This window comes from Strigops habroptila, chromosome 14 (genome assembly GCF_004027225.2).
Source record: "Strigops habroptila isolate Jane chromosome 14, bStrHab1.2.pri, whole genome shotgun sequence".
In the NCBI taxonomy this organism is placed as follows: Eukaryota; Metazoa; Chordata; class Aves; order Psittaciformes; family Psittacidae; genus Strigops; species Strigops habroptila.
The window spans coordinates 19,302-40,168 of record NC_044290.2 but is presented as its reverse complement, the minus strand read 5'-3'; the positions used below and the strand labels follow the sequence as shown (position 1 = coordinate 40,168).

General features: G+C 54.1%; 2 protein-coding genes across 4 annotated transcripts; both read right to left on the bottom strand.

The window, feature by feature from the left end:
- Nucleotides 1-531: 531 nt before the first annotated feature.
- Nucleotides 532-10,412, bottom strand: TRIM47 (tripartite motif containing 47). Its single transcript, XM_030505909.1, has 6 exons — nt 9,701-10,412; nt 7,989-8,084; nt 7,222-7,452; nt 6,449-6,644; nt 5,674-5,748; nt 532-4,493 (listed from the first exon to the last, which is right to left on the bottom strand). The coding sequence occupies exons 1-6, from the start codon at nt 10,409-10,411 to the stop codon at nt 3,868-3,870; spliced, it is 1,935 nt and encodes a 644-aa protein (XP_030361769.1). The 5' UTR covers nt 10,412; the 3' UTR covers nt 532-3,867.
- A 4,170-nt stretch (nt 10,413-14,582) lies between these two features.
- On the bottom strand, nt 14,583-20,169 carry TRIM65 (tripartite motif containing 65). Of its 3 annotated transcripts, none has more exons than XM_030505910.1 (6): nt 19,710-20,169; nt 18,834-18,929; nt 18,526-18,759; nt 17,730-17,901; nt 17,264-17,398; nt 14,583-16,022 (listed from the first exon to the last, which is right to left on the bottom strand). In XM_030505910.1, exons 1-6 carry the CDS (start codon nt 20,154-20,156, stop codon nt 15,490-15,492), a joined length of 1,617 nt encoding a protein of 538 aa, XP_030361770.1. In that variant the 5' UTR covers nt 20,157-20,169; the 3' UTR covers nt 14,583-15,489. The 3 variants fall into 3 exon arrangements, with proteins under 3 accessions (XP_030361770.1, XP_030361771.1, XP_030361772.1); XM_030505911.1 differs by having other exon boundaries at nt 17,318-17,398; XM_030505912.1 differs by lacking the exon at nt 17,264-17,398.
- Nucleotides 20,170-20,867: the final 698 nt, after the last annotated feature.

Sequence of the window (20,867 nt, the reverse complement as noted above, 5' to 3'; positions counted from 1 at the left end):
AGTCAGTAACAGACATCCGCTTAGCTTCCACCAAAGCACCCAGCTGTGAAGTATTGCCACCTCGCATGAACCAAGACTCCCTGAATAATGTTTCTCTCCTCGCTCCAGCCAACATCTGGTATTAAGAAACACAGCCTTCATTTAGAAAAGGTGCTGGTATAAGTGCCAGTATACATGGGAAGATCACATAGAAAACCTTGGAAATTTACACTCTAAAAACACTGAGGGAAAAGTGCCTAATCTGTTCATCTTTATTATTTCTAGGCTGAGGACCAAGGTAGAAGAGAGAACTGAGAAAATTCATTGTTTCAAATTGCCCAGGACTGACAATATTGTTATTGGATTTTAGGATTCTTCTGCTCCTTTTGCAGTCAAGCAATAAAAATATGTATTTGGCACAATTCCCTTAGACACACTTGGAAAATAAAATCTGTATTATTTTATGCCAGATGTGCAGGACACTGAAAAATAAACAGAAGATAATGGGACAACTCTAATGGTTTGGTATTTACAGGAAAAACAACCCAGAGCGATGTCTGTATAATATTTAATGGCAAATCATAGTCTCTAACATCATTATATTATTCTGTTACAGTTCTTTCACACAGTGTAAAATACAGTAACTGTATTTGAAAAATCCTAATTAAAAGAGGAACACTCTGTGACAGCAGAAATAACTGAAGGGAACACGGAAATACTGTTCTAATTGCCAAGTGTTATCTATCCATCTAAACTCATCACACACCACATTTAGCCCTTTGTTTGCAGCAAAATCATGGACCCAGACCTGGGGTAGCATACATTTCCTAATCATTCCAGTTTACACCCCATATTATAGGCAACACAGCAAACTGTGGTCCAACACCCTGGGGAGATTGCTCCCATCTTACATTGGTCAGGATTTGCTTTATGTGTTAAACCATGAGGATTTTATGTGTTAAACCATGAGGATTTACAGTGCTTCCAACCAGGATAAAAGCAAGCAGCAGGAAGGAGACGGTTGGGTGGCACTTCCCAACTGCATTTTATCTACAGGAGCCCTCAGAACCCTCCCAAAAGCTGTGTATCAGCATCCCAGCTCTTGGGGCAGAAGGTGAATTAAGTAAAAGCAGCAGCATGATCAGAAGCAAAGCCCAAACACGAGACGTGTCCTCCTGACCTGCTCCCATGTGGTTACAGGATGGAAAGGGAAAGACGTGGGATCCCTCCAAACCATCCCAAACCCTGAAGGAGTTCAGAGACTTGTGTCTGTGCATTGGGCAACACAGAGAAGGGAGGGATGCGTGACTTAAGCATGGATTTCTCCAGAGAGCAATAAATCTGCCTACAGCAAAATGAAATGGGGCAAAGGCCCAGATCTGCTGTATTTAGTCTGGCAAAACTCCTTGCTGCAAACGGTGGGAGTTTTGCCTGAATAAACGAGATTTAGGGCCCAGATAGAGCTGGGATGGGAGCCTCCATGCGAGATCTCTTCCTGCAGGCATGCAGCAGAGATCAAGATTACCTTCCTCTTCCTCTTGGGACGTGACCACACATGGGCTCTTGCATGTCTCCACCCTTCTTATCTGGTAAGGCATTTCTGACACCAAGTCCTCTCCAGTATTGCCAATAACAGCAGTGCCACCTGCACGGTGTCACTGCTGACATCTCATGCAAAGGCTGAGATTTGCAGGAGAGCACCTGGCATGAGCCAAACAAAGGGGTTTTGAGGTAGGAGCTCAGGACATGGAGTGAATTCCCATCTGGACAGGAGCCTGGGCAGCATTCCCACTGACCAAGAGAGGCCAAGATTACACTCTGGAAGCCCCACCTCTCCTTTTGCCATTGTCTGCAGCATTTCAGAAGGTGCCACATGCAGAGGAGGAAGAGGAGAAGGGATTTGCAGACACATCCCAGTGGTCCCCCTCCCAGACCAACTCACCAGCCCTGCCCCAGGGAGGGGGCAGCTGCATTTGGACCCTTCGGCCCCCCACATAAGAGCCAACAGCAGTGGCCATTTGCGGGGAACCGGTGCCTCTTCCCATGCCAGCAGGAATTGGCAGCACTGGCAAACAAGTTACAGTAAAGCAGCTCCTTAAGCCTTAGTGTTTATCTAAACGTGGCTTTAACTTTAAACCTCTCAGCTTTGTGGTTGCCTTTTTATTCACGTTCACTTTTCCCCTTGGCTCTTCTTGAATATACTACTATGATTTCCAGCTTATCCTTTACAGAATATATATATGTATTTCATATATTTAGCTAAATGCGCCATTTTTTATCCCTTTTGACCGTTGGTGCATCATCACCGACCCACTCACACCAGCAAAGAACCTGACCCGATATATTTTCTCTCTAGGTGTCTATTAAACAGCAGTATGATTCTGTAAAGCAAGGAGGTAGGTAGTAAACTGATCCTAGAAAAGATAAACTTGTGAAAAGGCGCACTGTGCTGCGACAGGGGCTGCAGTGTGACACCCTCACAGGCAGTATTTCTGTATTTTTCTTCTGGAAAAGCTACCTCAGGACATGTGAACTGGCGTTTTTGGCTCTCAGCATCAAGTTTCCATCCTTCCCAGAGGGGAAACTTGCTTGAGGGTATTTTTTTGTTAATTGTTACTTATTACCAGAGTCTAAAGTATCATTTAATAACTGACTGATGCTGTACCTTTTATCCATGTGCTCACAGCTGTCCCTAGAACAGGCCATATAGCACCTCTTTGCCACTTAAAAAACTCCCTAAGCTAAGGGATGCATTTACAGCTCAAGTGTGCCCAGGGTACTTTAAGAGTTGGGAGTTAAACAGTATTAAAATCCCCTAAAATAGTAGTGTCATCAAAAATGTTGGGGGGAAATTTGGCTGTAAAGCTTTGGTAAGCAGTTCCTGAGGAACATGTTTACTAAAAGCACATCCTCAAAAGTGTTTCATGCTGTTCGCTTCACCATCTCAAGGCAAGGAACAGTGCTGCTGCTTCTTGGCAGAAGTTTTCTCCCGATTCCCAGCTGGATTTTTGGCTGCTGTGGCGAACAGCCCCACAGCCATGGGGCTCCAATATACACAGGACCATAGCTTTTCCCAAATGAGCCTGGCCACAGACCAATGTTCAAAGTACCCCCTGGCTGTGGTGTAAGAGAAGGCAAAGATCCTCGTTTCATGCCTGCAGCACTAATGGGTGACCAGCCCTGCAAGGAGAGGTACTGCATCACTGCAGCATCGCCCCAACCAGGCTCCTCTGCATCCCACCTGCCCTGGAGCACCCTGCTCACCCACACCAAGGCACAACAGTGATGCAGGCACCAGTGGAGTGACTGCAATTGCTTTGGGAGCTCGCCCGGTCCATGCAGGGCTTGCTACTTCAAAGGCACTTTATAAGGAGCATGTGGAAGATGTTGATGAGCCAGTCCTTAAAAAAAGCAGCAGCAACATAGCGACCAAGGTAAGGCACAACATGGAGCATTTATGCAAGTCACCAGAGCAGTGTTAGCAGATATTAAGGAGGGGGATTGGACAGCTTGGCAGCTGGACAACATACAGCTTCAAATCTACGTGGCACTTCCCCTGAGCAACATGCTTTACCAAGAAAGGCTGTATCGCAGTCCCTGATGTCCAGAAAGGGAAACTGAGGGGCAGGGAGTAGCACAGAGACTCGCCCAAGTTTGCTCAGCAGCCCAGGGGCAGAGCTGGCACTTGGATCCAGCTCCCTCCAGGCTCCTAACCCATGGCTCTGCCCATCAGACAGCTTCATGCACCCTGGGGCAGAGGCAGCACAGAACAAGGATGGAGGGCTGCCAACAGAGATAAACAACACTACCAAAGAGAAGCCGTGATGGTGGTAATACAACGCAAGAGAGACTTTTCTGGGTCCTACTATGCTCCCACTCTTTGGACAGTTACCTACGCTTTAGCACTGAAACGCAGTCTTTCTTCAGTGGCCCAATCTGCAAGTGGGCATCGACACTCTCCAGGAAGAAGGCTGGCTTCAGCTTGCACAAGAAAAGAGAGGCGAACTGGTGATTGATCTTGTTCTGAAATGGGTCAAACTTACCCTTGGCAAAAGGGGAGACCTTGAGCTGCTGCAGGCAGGTCATCTTGGAGTCCTTGACCCCGTAGAAGGTCAGGGCCTTCTCTGAATACTCCAGGAAGACCCCAATTGTCTGGAAAAATGGCTGCTGAATGACAGACTCAAAGCCACCAAACCAGACCACATAGTTCTGTCCGTTCCACTGTAGGCAGCAGGACTTCTCATTTCGCCCCAGGCGGCCACGGGTGTAGGACTCGTGGGGGTCAAAGTCCTCAGCAATGACACCAATGCTGACCCAGCCGTTGATGAGCTCCACCTCCCAGTAGTAGTTGCCCCGGTTCATGAGATTCAAACCCAGCACCTGCTCACAGTTGATGAACCGGGTCGGGCTTTCCGGGTAGGGGATGGGGCACAGCACCCGCTTGGCGCCTTTGGTGCCAAACAGATGGATAAACTTGTCAGCTGTGTCACTGTCCAGGTCAATGATGAAAGCAACTGTGTGGGGCAAAAAGAAGACATGAGGATGAGGAGGGAAACAGGAGGAAATCCCCCCCTCCCATCCCACTCTGATCCCCTGCTCCAGACTTCAGTGATTAGCACAATCCTTTCTGACTTCTGCCATCACTGTCCCCTTGCTTTTAAATCCCATGGCCAATTTCAGCCTATGAGGATAAGGCTCTGGAACAGTTGATACCCCTATAAGCAGGATGAATACAGATAACTAGGCAGAGGAGAGAGCAGAAGGGCTACTCGATGAGTTCAACCATGATACCAGACACTGGAGAATTCACCTGACAGAGTGGTAGCAGTAACATCCCATACGAAAGCAGGTTTCTGGCAACCACAGACAAACACAGCAAGGAGGGACCCCAAGAAGACAGGAGAAAGCCAATCGCATCACGGCCACAAACTGCTCCTTACAGGTGGCTCTCGCTGCGCTATGGCTCCCGTGGGAGCACAGACAGCCACCAACATGCAAAGCCACATGAGAACTGCCACAGGATCCCAGACAGAGGGGATATCCAGCAGGAACGGCCCTGGATACGTATTGCTGCCAAACGAGTTGCAGGCCTAAACCATGGCACATCCAAAGCCTATAGCAGTGGCATAGCAGACTCTGCTTGAGCCCAGGCTTTGCTGCCCAGCTCCCTACCTCAGTAGGTGACCCCATTTTCCCTGTAAAGGCTATGGGGGGATGCACAGGGTGTTAAAGCCCAAGCCCAGCCCTGTGCCCTCCAGCCTCAGCCCCTTCTGCTCCACTGTCTCTGCTTGGTCATGGAATTATCCCTCTGCTTGCTGCCACTGAAGCTGACCCTCATCAGAGTGCACAAGGCAGATGCACAAACTCTGATTTAATTTAACGGAGGATCCAATCTGTCAAGGGCTGGAAGGCAGCAGAAATTACGCAGTCACCTACAGCCCCTTGGCAGCTGGTCCATCAGAACTACAGAAAGGGGGAAAAAAATAACCTAAACAGATTATGACCGTTGTCAGGAAAGCAAGGAGGCTTCCTCGTTAGCTGAGCAGTATTTCCCCCAGTGGTGGCAGCCCTCCTGCCAGCTGTTGGCTTGGGACCAGCACAGCCAGGCATGCAGGAAGGAGCTGGCTGGCTGGGAGAAAGGAAAGGGAAGATGGACCTTAGTAACAACTGTCAAAGCAAAAGTCCTTTGCTTACATTTCAGGAAGTAATCACGGCTCTCCTGGCAGGCAGGACTGTTTAACTTCTCTGGTAATCTGGACACAGCCAACACTGCAGAGATAGGGACAGAAGGGTTTGTCAACAGCAAAGAAACCGATGCCACAAGCAAGGGTGTCACTGGAGCATCACCCTCTGCCTGACACACTGATGGTACACAGCTGCTGTGGGCCCTGAGCCCAGGCCAGCATCCACAGCTCTCCCTGCACATCCCTGCCAGCTCGGGTACAGGGAAGGACAGATGGCATCTTTGCCATCTCAGGGAGATGAGCAGGGGAAGCAACAAATTGGCTGCAATTCCCGTGGGCATCTGAGAAATGAGAGAGAGGAGAGAGCTCAGGCTAAATGAGAGAGTGCGGGAGAAAGCTACCACATCAGCTTTCTAACCCTGGCAGGTATGGGAGACCACAGCCTCCCCCATGAAGAGGATCATCTGTCCTGAGCAGAAAGAGTCCCCTTTCATGGGAGGCCACTTTGGCCACTTGCCCCCTCCCGCAGGGCCCTCCCTAACTCCCAGGCTGTTTGTTGCCTCTTCAGTCTCTGTGGAAAAAATCATAAAACCTCAAAGACGAGGAATAAGCCCAGACAGGAATTGCGCAACACACAGCACAACCATGCCCTGCAGCTTCCAGGGCTGGAGGGAGAGGGCCCAGTGCTCACTAGGGCCATGGTGCCTGCAGGCACCTCCCACCCATGCGGGGAGGACAGAACATACTGGGATGACCTCTGGGCAGAGGGCTGGAGGAACACAAACCTTGCTCTATCTCCTGGTAACTCTGCTCATCAATTCCTTTCCCCTGCAAGTGGTCCCACTGGTTTTTGCAGGCAGCGGACAGCACATCCTTCACAGCACTCACAGCTTGGGTGCATTTGGTGAAGTTCAACTCGTTCTGGAAGCTCAGAGCTGGCGAGAGGTTTTCTTCCATGGCAACTTTTAAGGCCTGAAATTCCTGAGCAAAAAGACAAGAGTTTCAGGAGGTTTCAAACAAACCGAAGTTGTCTCTCGTTCCACAACCCCACCCTGCCCCAGAGGATTTGAGAACTGGCGGCTCGCAGGACTTGGCAGAAGGACAGCCTTGTGCAAGGGAGGAGAGTGCTTTCCCGGCCACGCGTTCCTGGCGCCTTCTCTTTGCTCCCTCTCAAACTCAGACCCATGCCCACCTCGCACAGAGTGGCACCTCCCCCCAAACCAGTCTCCTCTTGCTGGGCTGCCAGGGAGGGGGGAATGCTGGACAGGGGCAGTGGGACACCCCAACCTCTTGCTCTCTGCCCCACCTTGTGCCCCAGCCTGGGCAGCACATCAGCTGCTCCTGAGTCACAGCCAGGATGGAGATGAGGGTGATGGAAGAGGGTCTTGGCTGCTCGGTCCCCCCAGGAGCAGGGAGGGGACAGGACTGCGCTAACAGGAGTGAGACTATGTAGCCCTCATATCCCAGGGCTCCTGGCACCTGGCTCCACATGAAATGGGACAAAACACCAAATGACAAGGTTATCAGCTCCTTCTCCCCACTCCATCTACCCAGACACCTGGAGGAAGTAGATGGTGTCGGTGCTGGGGACATTCTCCAGGTTTTGCTTGCACTGGACTAGCTTGGCTCGTCTGTCCTCCTTCCAGCGCAGATCAGCCTCAGCCTCCCCCAGCATGGAGCGCTCCCCTTCCTCGATGAAACTGGCCACCTCCTTCTGGAAGGTTGCCAGGACCTCAGAGGCTTCTGCAAAGAGCTTCTCAACTTTTTCCCTCTCCTTCATGGCGGCACCCTGAGCACAGGGAAAGAGGGTTCAGAGTCACCTCCCACAGGCAAGGGTGCAGAGCCACCTTGTTCCCTGCCCAGCACCCAGTTCTCAGCTCTGTGGGGTCCCTCTGACACCCTGTAACCCCTTCATCCAAGAGCTCAGAGCACTTTACAATGCAGGTGTCAAGGGACCTGGCTGGGCACCGACCGCTCCACCATGTCTCGTGTCCCCAGGCCATGATGTGTTTGCACAAGGGGCAAAGGGGACCAAAACCCCCATGGGTCTGGGGAAAGAAGCTGCAAGAGCCAGTGGATGCCCTGGCACGGTCCTTGCACCATTCCTCCTTCCAGGTTGCAAATGAAAGCAACCAGAGATGTTGTGAAGGTTAGCAGAGATGAGGTGCAAGAATTCTCAGGGATCCTTGCCAGGCTCACCACCCGTTTATGGAGCACTTGCTCCCTTGTGAACACCACCTCTACATGTCATGTGCCCCAAAAGCTCCTGGCTGCTCTCCAGCCCAGCAGAGCTGCACTAACAGAGCGAAGCCATTGCAGAGTCACCTTAATGAGCTCCACCATCTTCTTGGCCTGTGCAATGGTGACCGCCAGCTCCTCGAGCTCGTTCTCGGCATCACTGAGGAATTTGGCTTGTTGGGCCTGCAGGCACAAAGGACAAACACTGAACTCTGTCCCACAACCTGGTGGCAGGGAGGTGCAGGGGACCCAGCCTCTCCCTAAGTTCAACCCTCAGCCCCCTCTCCGACTGATATTGCTACCAGGCTTCAGGTAGTGCAAGTTGTTTTCCTGGTTTCCTTCCCTGCAACATCCAACCTACAAATATTCCTTCTCAGTTGGGCTGCAAAGGATGATGCCCAGCTCCATGCTCCCCACCCTGGACCCAGCTGAAACCAAATGAAACGGGAATATGAAAGCAAAACCATCGGGCAGCAATTACAGCAACATGCTCCTAGTGTGTATCCCAAGGCTGGGAAAAATCCGCCAGGGACTGATGTGGAAGCTAAAAGGCAGACCCAGAGAACTCAGAAATGCAGTGCTGGAGTTTTCTCCACCATTTCTCCAACCTCCCCTGAAGGTTTTTTGTTGGGAGCAAAGCACACCAGCTTGGGAGCATGGGGTGCTGTGTGGCTGCAAAGGAAGCACCGTCTGAATGCAGTGTTTCCTGACATGCTATTGTTAGCGCCAGCACGAGGACAGGTCCCTCAGGACCCTGCAGGGCAACAAGCAGCTCCCCACCATGCTCAGCCCCCCACTCCAGCTCCCTGCAGCGCTTGTGCCCAGCGAGGCCAGACAGGTGTTTCCCCCGTCCATCCTTCCCACCCTGTGCAGGCGATGTTAAGCAGCATTTGCCGAGGCCCGACAGCTCCTCAGGTCTGGGATTACATGGGCTTTCTATTTTAAGGCACGTGATGACTAATAACGCCAGCAAAAGGGTTTTCCTGCAGCCCCATGAGCTCATGAGGGAGCAGGAGGTGGCTCTGGGCTGCCACTGTGCTCCCCGCCAGCATGTCTACAGCCCTCTGGAAAAAGCAAACCCTCTCCAAATGCCCCACACCAATGTGCAGATGCCACCACGCTGCGAGCCTCACAGGCTATGACCCACAGAGGCTCTGCATGCTCCAGACAGCATGTCCAGGAAGGCAGTACTGGGTTGGATTTGGAGCCCCAACTCGTGGGTGCAAATTTTCGAGGTGACTCAACCACATCTCGGAATGGGAGTGACGGAAAAAAACCCTGCTGCCAAAACGCCAGGACACAAAGGGCTGGGGGAGTGGGAGCGGCAGCCGGGCAGGCGGCCAGCGCGCCAAGAAAAACCGTCTTGACAGGGCTGTGGGAAAAAGACAGAGAAGGCAAGTGCCCCATGACCATGGGGGCGGCTGCAGTGGGGTGTCCCAGGCACCCTCACCCCCAGCCCCACAGCCATGATTGGAAACTTACCCCCGCAGTGGCACAAACCCCCCTGGGCTGTCTGGCAGCTGGTTTGCCCCAAAGCCTGTCCCCATCTCCTGCCCTGTCTACACCCCACAGCACTCTGTCCCCCGCGCTGAGGAGAGGTTCCCTGGGGCGTGGGGGGAGAGGGCGACAGCACCCACCGCGCATATGGCATCCCCTTGGCGCTGCTCCCCCACACCCCACACGTGGGGATCAGCTTTCCCGTGGGTGCTGCATGAGCCCGTCCCAGAGCTGCCCTGCACACACACCCCACAGCAGGGTCCCACCACCATGGGGACCTCCCGCACCCACCCCGCACGCACCTCTTTGTGCTCGCGCTCCCGCTCGAGGGGCACCACGTCGTGGCCGCGGTGCTCGTGGGCGCGGCAGCGAGCGCACACGCAGGCCTGCTCGGCGCGGCAGAAGCCGTCGAGGGGCTGGAGGTGGCGGGGGCAGAGCCCCTCCTCCAGCCGCCGCAGCGGGGCCACCAGGCGATGTGAGCGGAAGGCGGCGGCGCGCCGGTGGGGCTCGAGATGGGTCTCGCAGAAGGAGGCCAAGCAGACTAGGCAGGACCGCGCCGCCGCCGCCCGCGCCGCTGCCGGGCACACGTCGCACAGCACCGCCGCTCCTTCCTCCGCCGCCGCATCCTCCTCCCCTGCTCCCGGTGCCATCGAGGACCCGGCGGCTCGCGACGGAGTGGACGAACCGCCGGCGGCGGCCGCCAGCAGCGGCAGCACCTCACAGAGGGCGCGGTTCTTGCGGAGCCGCAAGGCTGCGGGGACGGGCTCCTGGCAGAGCGGGCAGCGGACAGCCCCGCCCGCCCCGCCGCTGCCGTCGGGGGGGCCCGCCCGCTGGCGGAGCGCCGCCAGGCAGCGCTGGCAGAAGTTGTGCCCGCACGGCACCGTCACCGGGTCCTTCAGGAGGTCGAGGCAGATGGGGCAGCCGAACGGGCCGTCGGGCAGCCCCGGAGCCGCCAGCGCCAGCCGCAACGCCGCAGCGGAGAACGGCGGGCCGCTCTCAGGCGCGGTCTCCATCCCTGAGCGCCCAAGACTAGTCAGCCTCGTCGCCCGCCCCAGCCCCCGGTCCCGGCGGGAGGCGGGTGGCCGCCGCGCCCCGCCCGCCCGCTCCGCCTCCCCGCGCCCGCAGCCGGCATTTCCGCCACTCCGCTCCCCGCAGTTGCCGGGGGTCTGCTGCCTCCCGGGGATCCTGACCCCCCCATCCCCGGGACCCGGTCCCCAGTCACCCGCCCCCCCCCGGGAGGATCCTCTCCCCGGCATCTGTTGCCTTCTGGAGATCCACTTCCCCAGGGGGATCCACTCTCCTGAGGATGCACTGCCCCCCACCAGGGCCTGCTCCAACCTAAAGGACGCGTCCCGCTGGAATCTGGAACCTCCCAGGGGTTCTATTGACCCCAGGGGTACCTGCTGCACACCCGCAAAATCTCCTGTCCAGGGAAGCTATTGCCAGCCCATTCCAATCCCCCTCCCGAGATCTGCTGCCCCCATGATCATCCTCTGCCACTGGTATCTGCTGCCCCAGAACCTGTTGCCACCCCACTAGTCCCCTGGAGCTGCTTCCCACCCTGGAGTCACATGGAGGGTCCTTAGCCCCCCCAGTACATAGATGTCCTGGGTTCAGCTGTAATGGCAAGATGGATGTCGCCAGATCCTCACAGGTGTGATCAACAAGGTAACAGCAATGTCTCCACCAACTAATAAGAAACACAAGCTTTCTTAGGTGTTGTGGGGTTCTGGAGAACGCGCATCCCAAATTAGTCTGATTGTATCAGACCTCTCTATGACGTGACCTGGAAGAAGAACGATTTCAAATGGGGCCCTGAGCAACAACAAGCCTTTGAACAAATTAAACGAGAGGTAGTTCATGCAGTAGCCATTCGACTAGTCTGGACTGGGCAAGATGCAAAAAACGTGCTTTACACCGCAGCTGGGGAGAAAAGCAGAAAAGCTTCAGAGGACACTCAAGGTCGACCTCAGCTTTTGGAGTTGGAGATACAGAGAATCTGAGGCCGGTTATACTCCCACTGAAAAAGAGATACTGGCAGCCTCTGAAGGGATTCGAGCTGCTTTGGAAATGATTGGCACTGAAGCACAGCTCCTCCTGGCACCCTGGCTGCCCATGCTGGCCTGGATGTTCAAAGGCAGGGTCTTCTCTACATGTCATGCAATCGATGCTACATGGAGTAAGCAGGCCACGCTAATTACACAACAAGTTTGAGTAGGAAATCTCAGTAGTCCAGGAATTCTAGAAGTCATCATGGACTGGCCAGAGGGCAAGGATTTTGGAATGTCACTAGAGGAGGAGGCGATGCGTGCTGAGGAGGCCCCACTGTACAACGAACTCCCGGACAGTGAGAAGCAATATGCCTTGTTTATTGATGGGTCCTGCCGTATTGTGGGAAAGCATCGGAGATGGAAGGCAGCTGTGTGGAGTCCCCTACGACAAATTGCAGAAACTGCTGAAGGAGAGGGTGAATCGAGTCAGTTTGCAGAGGTGAAAGCCATCCAGCTGGCCTTGGACATTGCTGAACGAGAAAAATGGCCGGTACTTTGTCTCTCTACTGACTCATGGATGGTGGCAAATGCCCTGTGGGGGTGGTTGCAGCAACGGAAGCAGAGCAACTGGCAACACAGAGGTAAACCCATCTGGGCTGCTGCACTGTGGCAAGATATAACTGCCCAGGTGCAGAACCTGGTAGTGAAGGTATGCCATGTAGATGCTCATGTACCCAAGAGTCGGGCCACTGAGGAACACCAGAACAACCAACAGGTGAATAAAGCTGCTAAGATTGAAGTGGCTTAGATGGATTTAGACTGGCAACATAAGGGTGAATTATTTTTAGTTCGGTGGGCCCACAACACCTCAGGCCATCAAGGCAGAGATGCAACATATAGATGGGCTCGTGATTGAGGGACGGACTTAACAATGGACGCTATTGCCCAGGTTATTCACAAATGTGAAACATGCTGCAATTAAGCAAGCCAAGTGCTTAAAGCCTCTCTGGTATGGAGGACTATGGCTGAAGTACAAGTATGGGGAGGCCTGGCAGATTGACCATATCACACTCCCACCGACTCACCAAGGCAAGAACCACGTGCTTACCATGGTGGAAGCAACCACTGGATGGCTAGAAACATATGCTGTGCCCCACGCCACTGCCCGGAACTCTATCCTGGGCCTTGAGAAACAAGTCTTGTGGCGACACGGCACCCCAGAGACAACTGAGTCAGACAACAGGACTAATTTCCAGAACAACCTTACAGACACTTGGGCCAAAGAGCACAGCATCAAATGGGTGTATCCCATCCTGTCATGCACTAGCCTCTGGGAAAATCGAACGGTACAAAGGGCTGTTAAAAACTACACTGAGAGCAATGGGTGGTGGGACTTTCAAACACTGGGATACACATTTACCAAAAGCCAGCTGGTTGGTCAACACTAGGGGATCTGCCAACAGGGCTGGCCCAGCCCAATCAGAACTTTTACGTACTGTAGAGGGGGATAAAGTTCCTGTGGTGCACATAAAGAATTTGCTGGGGAAGGCAGTCTGGGTTATTACTGCTTCAGGTAAAGGCAAACCCACTCATGGGATTGCTTTCACTCAGGGACCTGGATATACTTGGTGGGTAATGCGGGAAGATGGGGAAGTCCAATGTGTACCTCAGGGGGATTTAATTTTGGGGGGAAAGAGCCAATGAACTCAATTATATGCTGTTGCCTGCTATATAACACTTCTCTAGCCCATCCACACCACTCTGGGCTTTGAAAAGATGTGTGCTGTCATGATCATCAACAGAGAATAAAGTCATGGGAAAGCCAGCAGCAGCAGTGGGAGTCTCTTAGAACTGTCCTCAGGTCACCATCGTCTGACCCTGACTTCCCTCCAATCATCACCTCAACAAAGAATGAACTTTGACGAAACCAGACGAGCTCAGCAGTGGCCAGACAAGTTCAGCGATGTCAGCAGGCAACAATCCAACACTACACACCATCTCTCCTGCCCTGAAAGACTATTACAAGAGATGGAGCCTGGCATCATGGACTGGATGAATTCAGCAAACTTTATAGGGATGGTCCCTGGACTAAGGAATGATATCTGTCTCTTTGTGTGTATGTGTATATTATATACGAGACAAAAAGCGATGGTATATTAAAAAAAATGTGGGATTTGAGCATGACGTGAATGGTACGGAATAAGGAGTGGTTACTGTCCTGGGTTCAGCCGTAACAGTTTTTTTTCTCCTTCTTAGTAGCTGGTGCAGTGCTGTGTTTTTGACTTCAGTCTGAGAACAATGCTGGTAAGACACCAATGTTTTAGTTGTTGCTCAGTAGCACTTACTCCAATCAAGGACTTTTCAGTCTCATGCTACGCCAGTGAGGAGGGGCATGGGAAGCCAGAAGGAAGCAGAGACAGAACACCTGACCCAAACTAGCAAAAGGGGTATTCCATCCCACAGCACATCATGCCCAGTATAGAAACTGGGGGGAGTTACCTGGAAGGCCCACATTGCTGCTCAGGTCGGGCTGGGTATCGGTCGGCAGGTGATGAGCAATTGTACTGGGCATCACTTGTGTTTATTGTTTTGTTTTCCTTTTCTTCTTTTAGTTTCATATTCTCTCCCCTTGTTATTTCCTTTACCATTATTATTATTAGTGGTAGTAATAGTAGTTTTGTATTATACCTTAGTTACTGGACTGTTCTTATCTCAACCTGTGGGATTTACATTCTTTTGATTCTCCTCCCCATCCCTCCGGGGAGCAAGAGGGGGAAAAAGGGGGGAGTGAGCGAGCGGCTACGTGGTTCAGAGTTACCGGCTGGGCTTAAACCATGGCAATAAGTGCAGGTGCTTTCCTACCACCCTCATGCCTATGACCCCACATCAGCCATTCCCATGTCCAGGAACAGCTGCAGTACCCAGATCCTGCCTCTGTCCCTGTCCCTTCCTCCTGCGGGCCTGGCAGGCACCAGGCAGGGATGGGGAGGCACCAAAGTGCTCCCAGTATGAGGATCTGGCTGGTAAACATGGCATCTCCAGACACATCCTGTACAGAGTATACATATACAATTTTTTGGCTTAGATAAGTTCCCAGGTCCATGCTGGGCCAAGGTCCCACCTGAGGACACGGCCAGGAGGAGCGGGGAGGTGGGGAGTGAAGGAGGAAACACAGCAAGACAAATCACATCTGTCCATGAAGAAGGAGATTGAGCCTTTTAAACCCTTTTTTTTCCCCCCAAAGGAAACAAGCTGATGAGATCCATTCCCCAGGCACTGGCCTGCACATCCCAAGCACCTTTGAAGCCAGTGCCCAGTTTCACCCTGTTAGTCCTCACCAGGATTCCGGGGGGGAGATCCCGGACCTGCGGTCTCGCCCTTGGAAAAGCTTCAATCAAAGCTTCAGATTTTATTCTGTGCTGGATCAACCTTAGAGCAGAGCTGTAGGAAACCAGGTTTCCTTATTGCAGTGCTACTGTAAATAAAGCACCTTCTAGTGCAGAGCAGGGTCACCTAGCTCACCCCCCACTGCTTGGTCCCACGCTCCCACCATCACAAAGGTCGAACCAGTAGGAAAATAGAGCTTTACTGGGGAAAGCAGCTTTGTACAATGAACAACTGTAGCATGGCGCCCAAAAAAGTTGCTCTGCCATGTCCACGAGTGGCAAGAGGAAAGCAGGAGGGTTGGGGAGAGCACAGGACTCCCTCCAACAGCACCCTTCTCCACAGCACCCTTCTCCAGGATCCCCCTCACCCCAAATTTGGACTTGGGAGATTGGGCAAGGATGGGAGAAAGAGGAAAAACCTCATTCTTTTACCGTCCCTATCTCCCCGCCTCACCCCATCTACACCTTGCACAGTGACTGGCCCCTGCACGCTTTCCCCTGCCCTAACTGTGCTACCTGCATGATATTGGCATGTGCAAATCAGAGGGTTCATTTGCATGTGTGTCCTCATCAGCTCCTGTTAAAACACTGCTCCCCACTCCGGCCTCAGCACTGGGGTCCCACTCACACTGTGGCAGCCACTGGCTGCAGCTCGGCTATGGCACCAGCCTATGGCTTGTGGTCTGGTTCACAGAGCCACACGGTCGCGCCAGCTTAATCCCTCCAGCACAGCTCCACTGCTCGCCCCTCGCACAGCCAAAAAACGGGATAGAGGGGCTCGGTGAAGACACTGTGGAAGGAGTGGATGAGCCATGTCCTCTCCCCAAGCCCGTAGAAGGAGAGGAGCCCCTTGCCATAATCCAGGCTAACCCCCAGGTTCCTACACAGCTGTTCCTGGATTTTCTCTGACCGGCCCTTGTGCCAGGCCAGGTAGCAATCTTCCCGCACCTGCAGCCCCCATGAGCCCCCGTCCAGACCGATGTTGAACTTGTGTCCCTGCTTCCGCTCCTGGCAGAGGCTGTGGTAGGTCACCCCCAGGACAACGGAGTGGCTGGAGATCTTCACCTCCCAATAGTGGTGGCCATGGCTGTAGCCCTGTGTGCACAGCACCTGCCAGGGCTCGAAGCGGGGTCCCTGCTCCTGCTGCCTGCAGATGGTGCTGGGGCTGTGCTTGGCTTTCCGGTTACCTTTTGACAGCTCCAGGTACTTGTTGGCCGTCTTGGGATCAAAGGTCAGGTTGCGATGGTCTGGGAAGAGCAACAACATGAATGGGGCTGAAATGCTTCATCAGACCTTTATGTCCTTGGCATGATCCCCCCCCAACAGTGTTGTGGTTTAAACTGCATAGGGTTGGCTCCCAAAATAGAACGGAGCAAGTTGTAGCGTATTTGGAGGGGAAGGGAAGCAGGGTGAGATGCAATACCTGCCCACTCGCCTCCTAGAAGGAATGGAAACAGCCCAGAAATAGCTGGTGAGGCACCAAGATGCAACGCTTTGTGCTTTTCTTGCACAGCCCAGCTCAAAGCCAGTGAGCAGCCATGGCTCTGTGGTCATTTTGGAAGAGATGTGCTTGGTTTTAAGAGCAAAAGAGATGAGTGTGGATGGGGAGAGAGAGAGAGAAACCCAGGCATTAAGTGAGCAAATATGGTATTGTGGGGAGACACTCTCCTGCACAGGCTGCAGTAAGTTCTTGGACCATGGGTGCTCACTGGCCACCAGCACCTCACCTTCCTCCTGCAACACCCCAGCCTGGCCAGCTACGCTGGGCTTAGGCTACTGCCCAGAAATAACTTCTTTTTTTTCCAATTAATAACCCTGAGAATGTTTTGGGGGGCCTGATGGAAGGAATCCTTACAGGTCCCAGGGACATTGATTGTCTCCCTGGCAAGAGTGACATGACCAACATGCCCTAAACATGGATACCAGCCCTCTTCCCAACAGGGAGGAAATGGGAAAACAGGAAATCCCTAAGGAATTAGAGTGGGATGGGCCCAAAGAGGGAAAGGAGACATGAAGGACTGTGGCTGGCAGCGCTGGGGCCGTATCTCTGGATAGAGCACCGACTGCAGGCAGGGCTTTGGACTGGTGCTGTGCAATGCGGGGCAGCTCATGGCCCAGCCTGGGCTGATCACTTGCCAGCTGCTGCATTGCTTGCAGGAAAGCACCGTGTTTACATATGGGTCATCAGGAACAGGCAGCAGAGACACCCAAGGAGGGTGAAAGGAGAGGATGGGGACGAGGCAAGACCCAGGTCAGCGGCTGACCCAATGCCAGGCACTGGCAGCCTCTGTTTTCATGGGAAAGTGTTCCCTAGTGCAGCTAATCCTGCTCATGGCCCTTTCCCAGCTGTGCAATATCCCCCAGCTCATCCACCCCAGCCCTGTGCAATATCCCCCATCCACACCACCATTCTCCATGTTTAGGGAGAGGGATTGGAAGAGCCAGGGAAGGAGCCCCTGTCCCCGCAGCCACAACCAACCTCCCTCACCTGCTGGGGACCCCAGGAGAGTGCTGTCCCTTAAGACTCCCATGTTCTCCTCACCCTTTAGAAGCTCAGCTCGGAGCTGGCAATCAGGGAGGTGGGCCGCCACCTTCACCACCATCTCCTGGGGATGCACTGGGCCTGTGTAGGATGGGGACAAGTATTTTGAGTGCTGCCACCCAAAAACCTGTTCCTCCCTAACTTTGATGGGAGGAAGAGGAAGCCCATTGTATACAAGCCTGCGAATGGGCACATGCCACTGCAGCTTGACACTGCCAGCAAGGAGGAAAGCCACAGGGTAGCCACCCAGCTCTTTCCACCTTTATTAACACCCATCTGCTGAACACAATGTGTCCCCCCATCCCAACCCCCTGTGCCTGGCAGCCCTGTCCCCAGCACAGTGACACAGGCCAGGCAGTGGTTCAGGATGACTTGGAGCCCTTCGGGGTGGCCCTGTGAGCAGAAGGGTTACCTTGGTCAACAGGGTCAGGGGCTTTGGGGGCCACACAGCTGGGCAGGTCCTCCAGCAGAAGCCTGGAGATGTTGGCGAGGATCTCAGTGATGGGCTTGACCACACCAGCCACATCAAATTCCATGGGGAGCAGCGCCTCTGGGCTCTCCAGAGGTGGGAGCAGGGGGAACTCCTGTGGACAAACACACAGATATGCACGCACTGGCCTAGGGAGGATCAGAAGCTCCGAATCCCATTCACACTCCAGTGGGTGATGGGGGCATCCCCAAAACATCTGCTGTCAGCTATGGCTGGTGCACAGGGTCAGGGCACAGTTGCAGGGTGAGCATGAGGCTGTGGGGAGCAGAGGAGCTGTGGCACAAGACTTGCTGGTGGTGGAAGAGCCTTGCGGAGTGGTTTGGGGGTGGGAGATGCTGCCCATGGCGCTGTGGGCAGCAGCATCCACTCTGATCCAGCATTCTCCCCCAACTCTTCAGGGACCCCTCTCAAAAGCAGCTCTTCCCTGCAGCCCCATCACATCCCAGAGCCATGATGAGGATGTGTTTCTCCTGGGGAAAGGGTCGACCAAGTGTCTGCCCTCACCAAAAGGGCGTGGGAAAGGACATAGCACCAGGATGCTGTGGCTGCCCCATCCCCAGCAGTGTTCAAGGCCAGGCTGGACAGGGCTTGGAGCAACCTGCTCTAGTGGAAGGTGTCCCTGCCCGTGGCAGGGGGTTGGAACTGAATGAGCTTTAAGGTCCCTTCCAACCCAGACCATTCTGTGGTTCTGTGTGTATGTGGTTCTGTAGGATGGTACCTGGAGGAAGGTCCTGTTATCGGGGCAGGCCAGGAGTTGCTGAGCCCTCTCCCTGTGCTGGCCGAGGATGTCCAGGCGGTCCTTCAGGAGGGTCCAGTCCTCCCCCACACGTCCCAGTGCCACTGCCTGCTCTTGCTCAATTCTGGCCACTGTCTGCCACTGGAAATCCTCCAGGGCTTTCCTCAGGAGGGCAAATTTGCTCAGAATCACCGATTTGAGCCCCTCAGAAGAGTCCTGGTTGGGGAGGAGGCATGAGAACTGGCACACCCCCACCCCTGCACCCAGCACAGAGGCAGCCATGGTGTTACCTTGATGCTGTGTGTTTGCTCCTCCAGCTCCTTCATCACCTGCTTGATCCTCTCTGATTCCTCCTGGGCTTTTTCCATGGACTCTTCCAAAAGAGCCTGTGAAGTGAGGCACCAATGTACTGTGACGCAGCACGCTGCTGCCCACCTGGCTCCTGGGAGCCCTTTCCAGGCTGCATGACAAGGCCCACAGGGAAGGAGAAGGCTTGGGAAGGGGAGAGGCTGCATCCAGAGTCACTGAGAAATGAAATCCTGGGCTGTTTTTGACCCCTTTTTAAACTTTTCCCTCTAGATCAGTGGGTCACAAACACATATGTCCATATGGCACTGTTCATCTGGTGCTACTGGATTTACTGAGTTCTCTGCTGCTCTTGACAGCCCTGGATTTCTCAGGGAGCAGCTGGGCACTGTTGACGTAGAGTCCTAGAATGGCTTGGGTTGGACGAGACCTTAAAGCTCATCCAGTTCCAAGCCCCTGCCATGGGCAGGGACACCTTCCACTAGAGCAGGTTGCTCCAAGCCCCTGTGTCCAACCTGGCCTTGAACACTGCCAGGGATGGGGCAGCCACAGCTTCTCTGGGCACCCTGTGCCAGCGCCTCAGCACCCTCACAGGGAAGAACTTCTGCCTCAGAGCTCATCTCAGTCTCCCCTCTGGCAGGTTAAAGCCATTCCCCCTTGTCCTGTCACATCTCCCTGGCCAAAGCACATTCCAGTCCCCCATTCAGCTGAGGCCAGGCAGAGGGCAGCACATGGAGGCACATCATGTCCCCACAGCAGGGCACAGGACAGTCAGGTGGATGTTGTGCCATGCCCAAGTTGCCACAACTCCCCCTGCTCGACCCCCTCATCGCCCCAGTCCTGCCACCCATCGTCCCCACCTGCCGTTTTGAGCGCTCCTCCTCAAAGAGCACCCGTTGGTGCTGCTGGCACTGCCACACCGTGCAAACACAGCAGATACACCGCTGCTCATCCTTGCAGTACAGCTCCAGTGGGCGCCTGTGCTGCGGGCACAGCTCGCTGCTGGCCACCTTGCACCTCTCTGTGCCCAAGGCCCATGCCTCGCCATCCTGTGCCAGCTCCACCACGCTGCACAGGGTGACATTCTTCTCCAGCTCTGGGCACTGGTTGAAGCCCCTGCGGCACTCAGGGCATGTGTAGCCGCTTTCTGCCCAGGTGGGCTCCTGCTTTTGCTTTTGCCAGTGGTTGCTGATGCAGCGCTTGCAGAAGTTGTGCCCACATGGCAAGGTCACAGGCACCCTGAACAGTTCCAGGCAGATGGAGCACACTAGCTTCTCCTCCAGCTTCTGCGAGATGGGTGATGCCATCCTGCCTGCACTATGGATCGGGGTGACAGGGGAAAGAAGCTGGGGAAATAGAAACTCAGTTGTTCAGAGGAGGAAGAGATGATGACGCTGAGCCGAGAGGCGGGTCAGAGCTCTGAGCCAGGCATGCTCTTAAAGGAGACACGCAGTGGGTGCTCCCTTGCCATGCTGGCTGTGCCACATGCTTGCAAGATGATGAGGAGGGTCGCAGCTGCACCTCCCAGGGAGATGGAGGTGTGTGAAGCACAGCAGGAGGCCCTGGAGAGAATGAAACACTGCAGCAACAGCACAGATAGACAAAAGTGGCTGGCAAGCATCAGAGCAATGCGTATTTTGGTGCATGCATTGCATGGATACACATATGATGTCTAGTTTGATTTCACTCCTTTTTTGCCCTTTGAGGGAACTTCCTGGCATCATGACCTCTCCCAGGCAGAGGATGGCAGTCCTCCCTGGCAGAGAGACTGCAGTACAGTGCTCCTGACACCATCCAGCCACGGAACCAGCAGAGAGGGGCACCCACTGCTGCTGCAGCCACATCACCTCCCTCTGCAGTGACAAGGGCTATGACACATGCCAGCAGCCAGCCATGGCTACATTCTGCTTTTGCATCTTTCCATTTTAAACTACAGCTCCTGCTGTTTGCACATGCCCCCATGCACACCCACCACTCCTTTTCCTACTAAGTTCCTTGCAACACCTGTGCATGTCAGT

Coding starts and splice junctions, on each gene's coding strand:
- TRIM47 (XM_030505909.1), bottom strand. CDS start 10,411: ATGGAGACCGCGCCTGAGAGCGGCCCGCCGTTCTCCGCTGCGGCGTTG. Junction 7,453..7,988: donor AGATGGTGGAGCTCATTAAG/GTGACTCTGCAA, acceptor CCCTGTGCTCAG/GGTGCCGCCATGAAGGAGAG. Junction 5,749..6,448: donor TTACCAGGAGATAGAGCAAG/GTTTGTGTTCCT, acceptor CTATCTCTGCAG/TGTTGGCTGTGTCCAGATTA.
- TRIM65 (XM_030505910.1), bottom strand. CDS start 20,156: ATGGCATCACCCATCTCGCAGAAGCTGGAGGAGAAGCTAGTGTGCTCC. Junction 17,902..18,525: donor ATAACAGGACCTTCCTCCAG/GTACCATCCTAC, acceptor GTTTGTCCACAG/GAGTTCCCCCTGCTCCCACC. Junction 17,399..17,729: donor CCCTGACCCTGTTGACCAAG/GTAACCCTTCTG, acceptor CATCCTACACAG/GCCCAGTGCATCCCCAGGAG.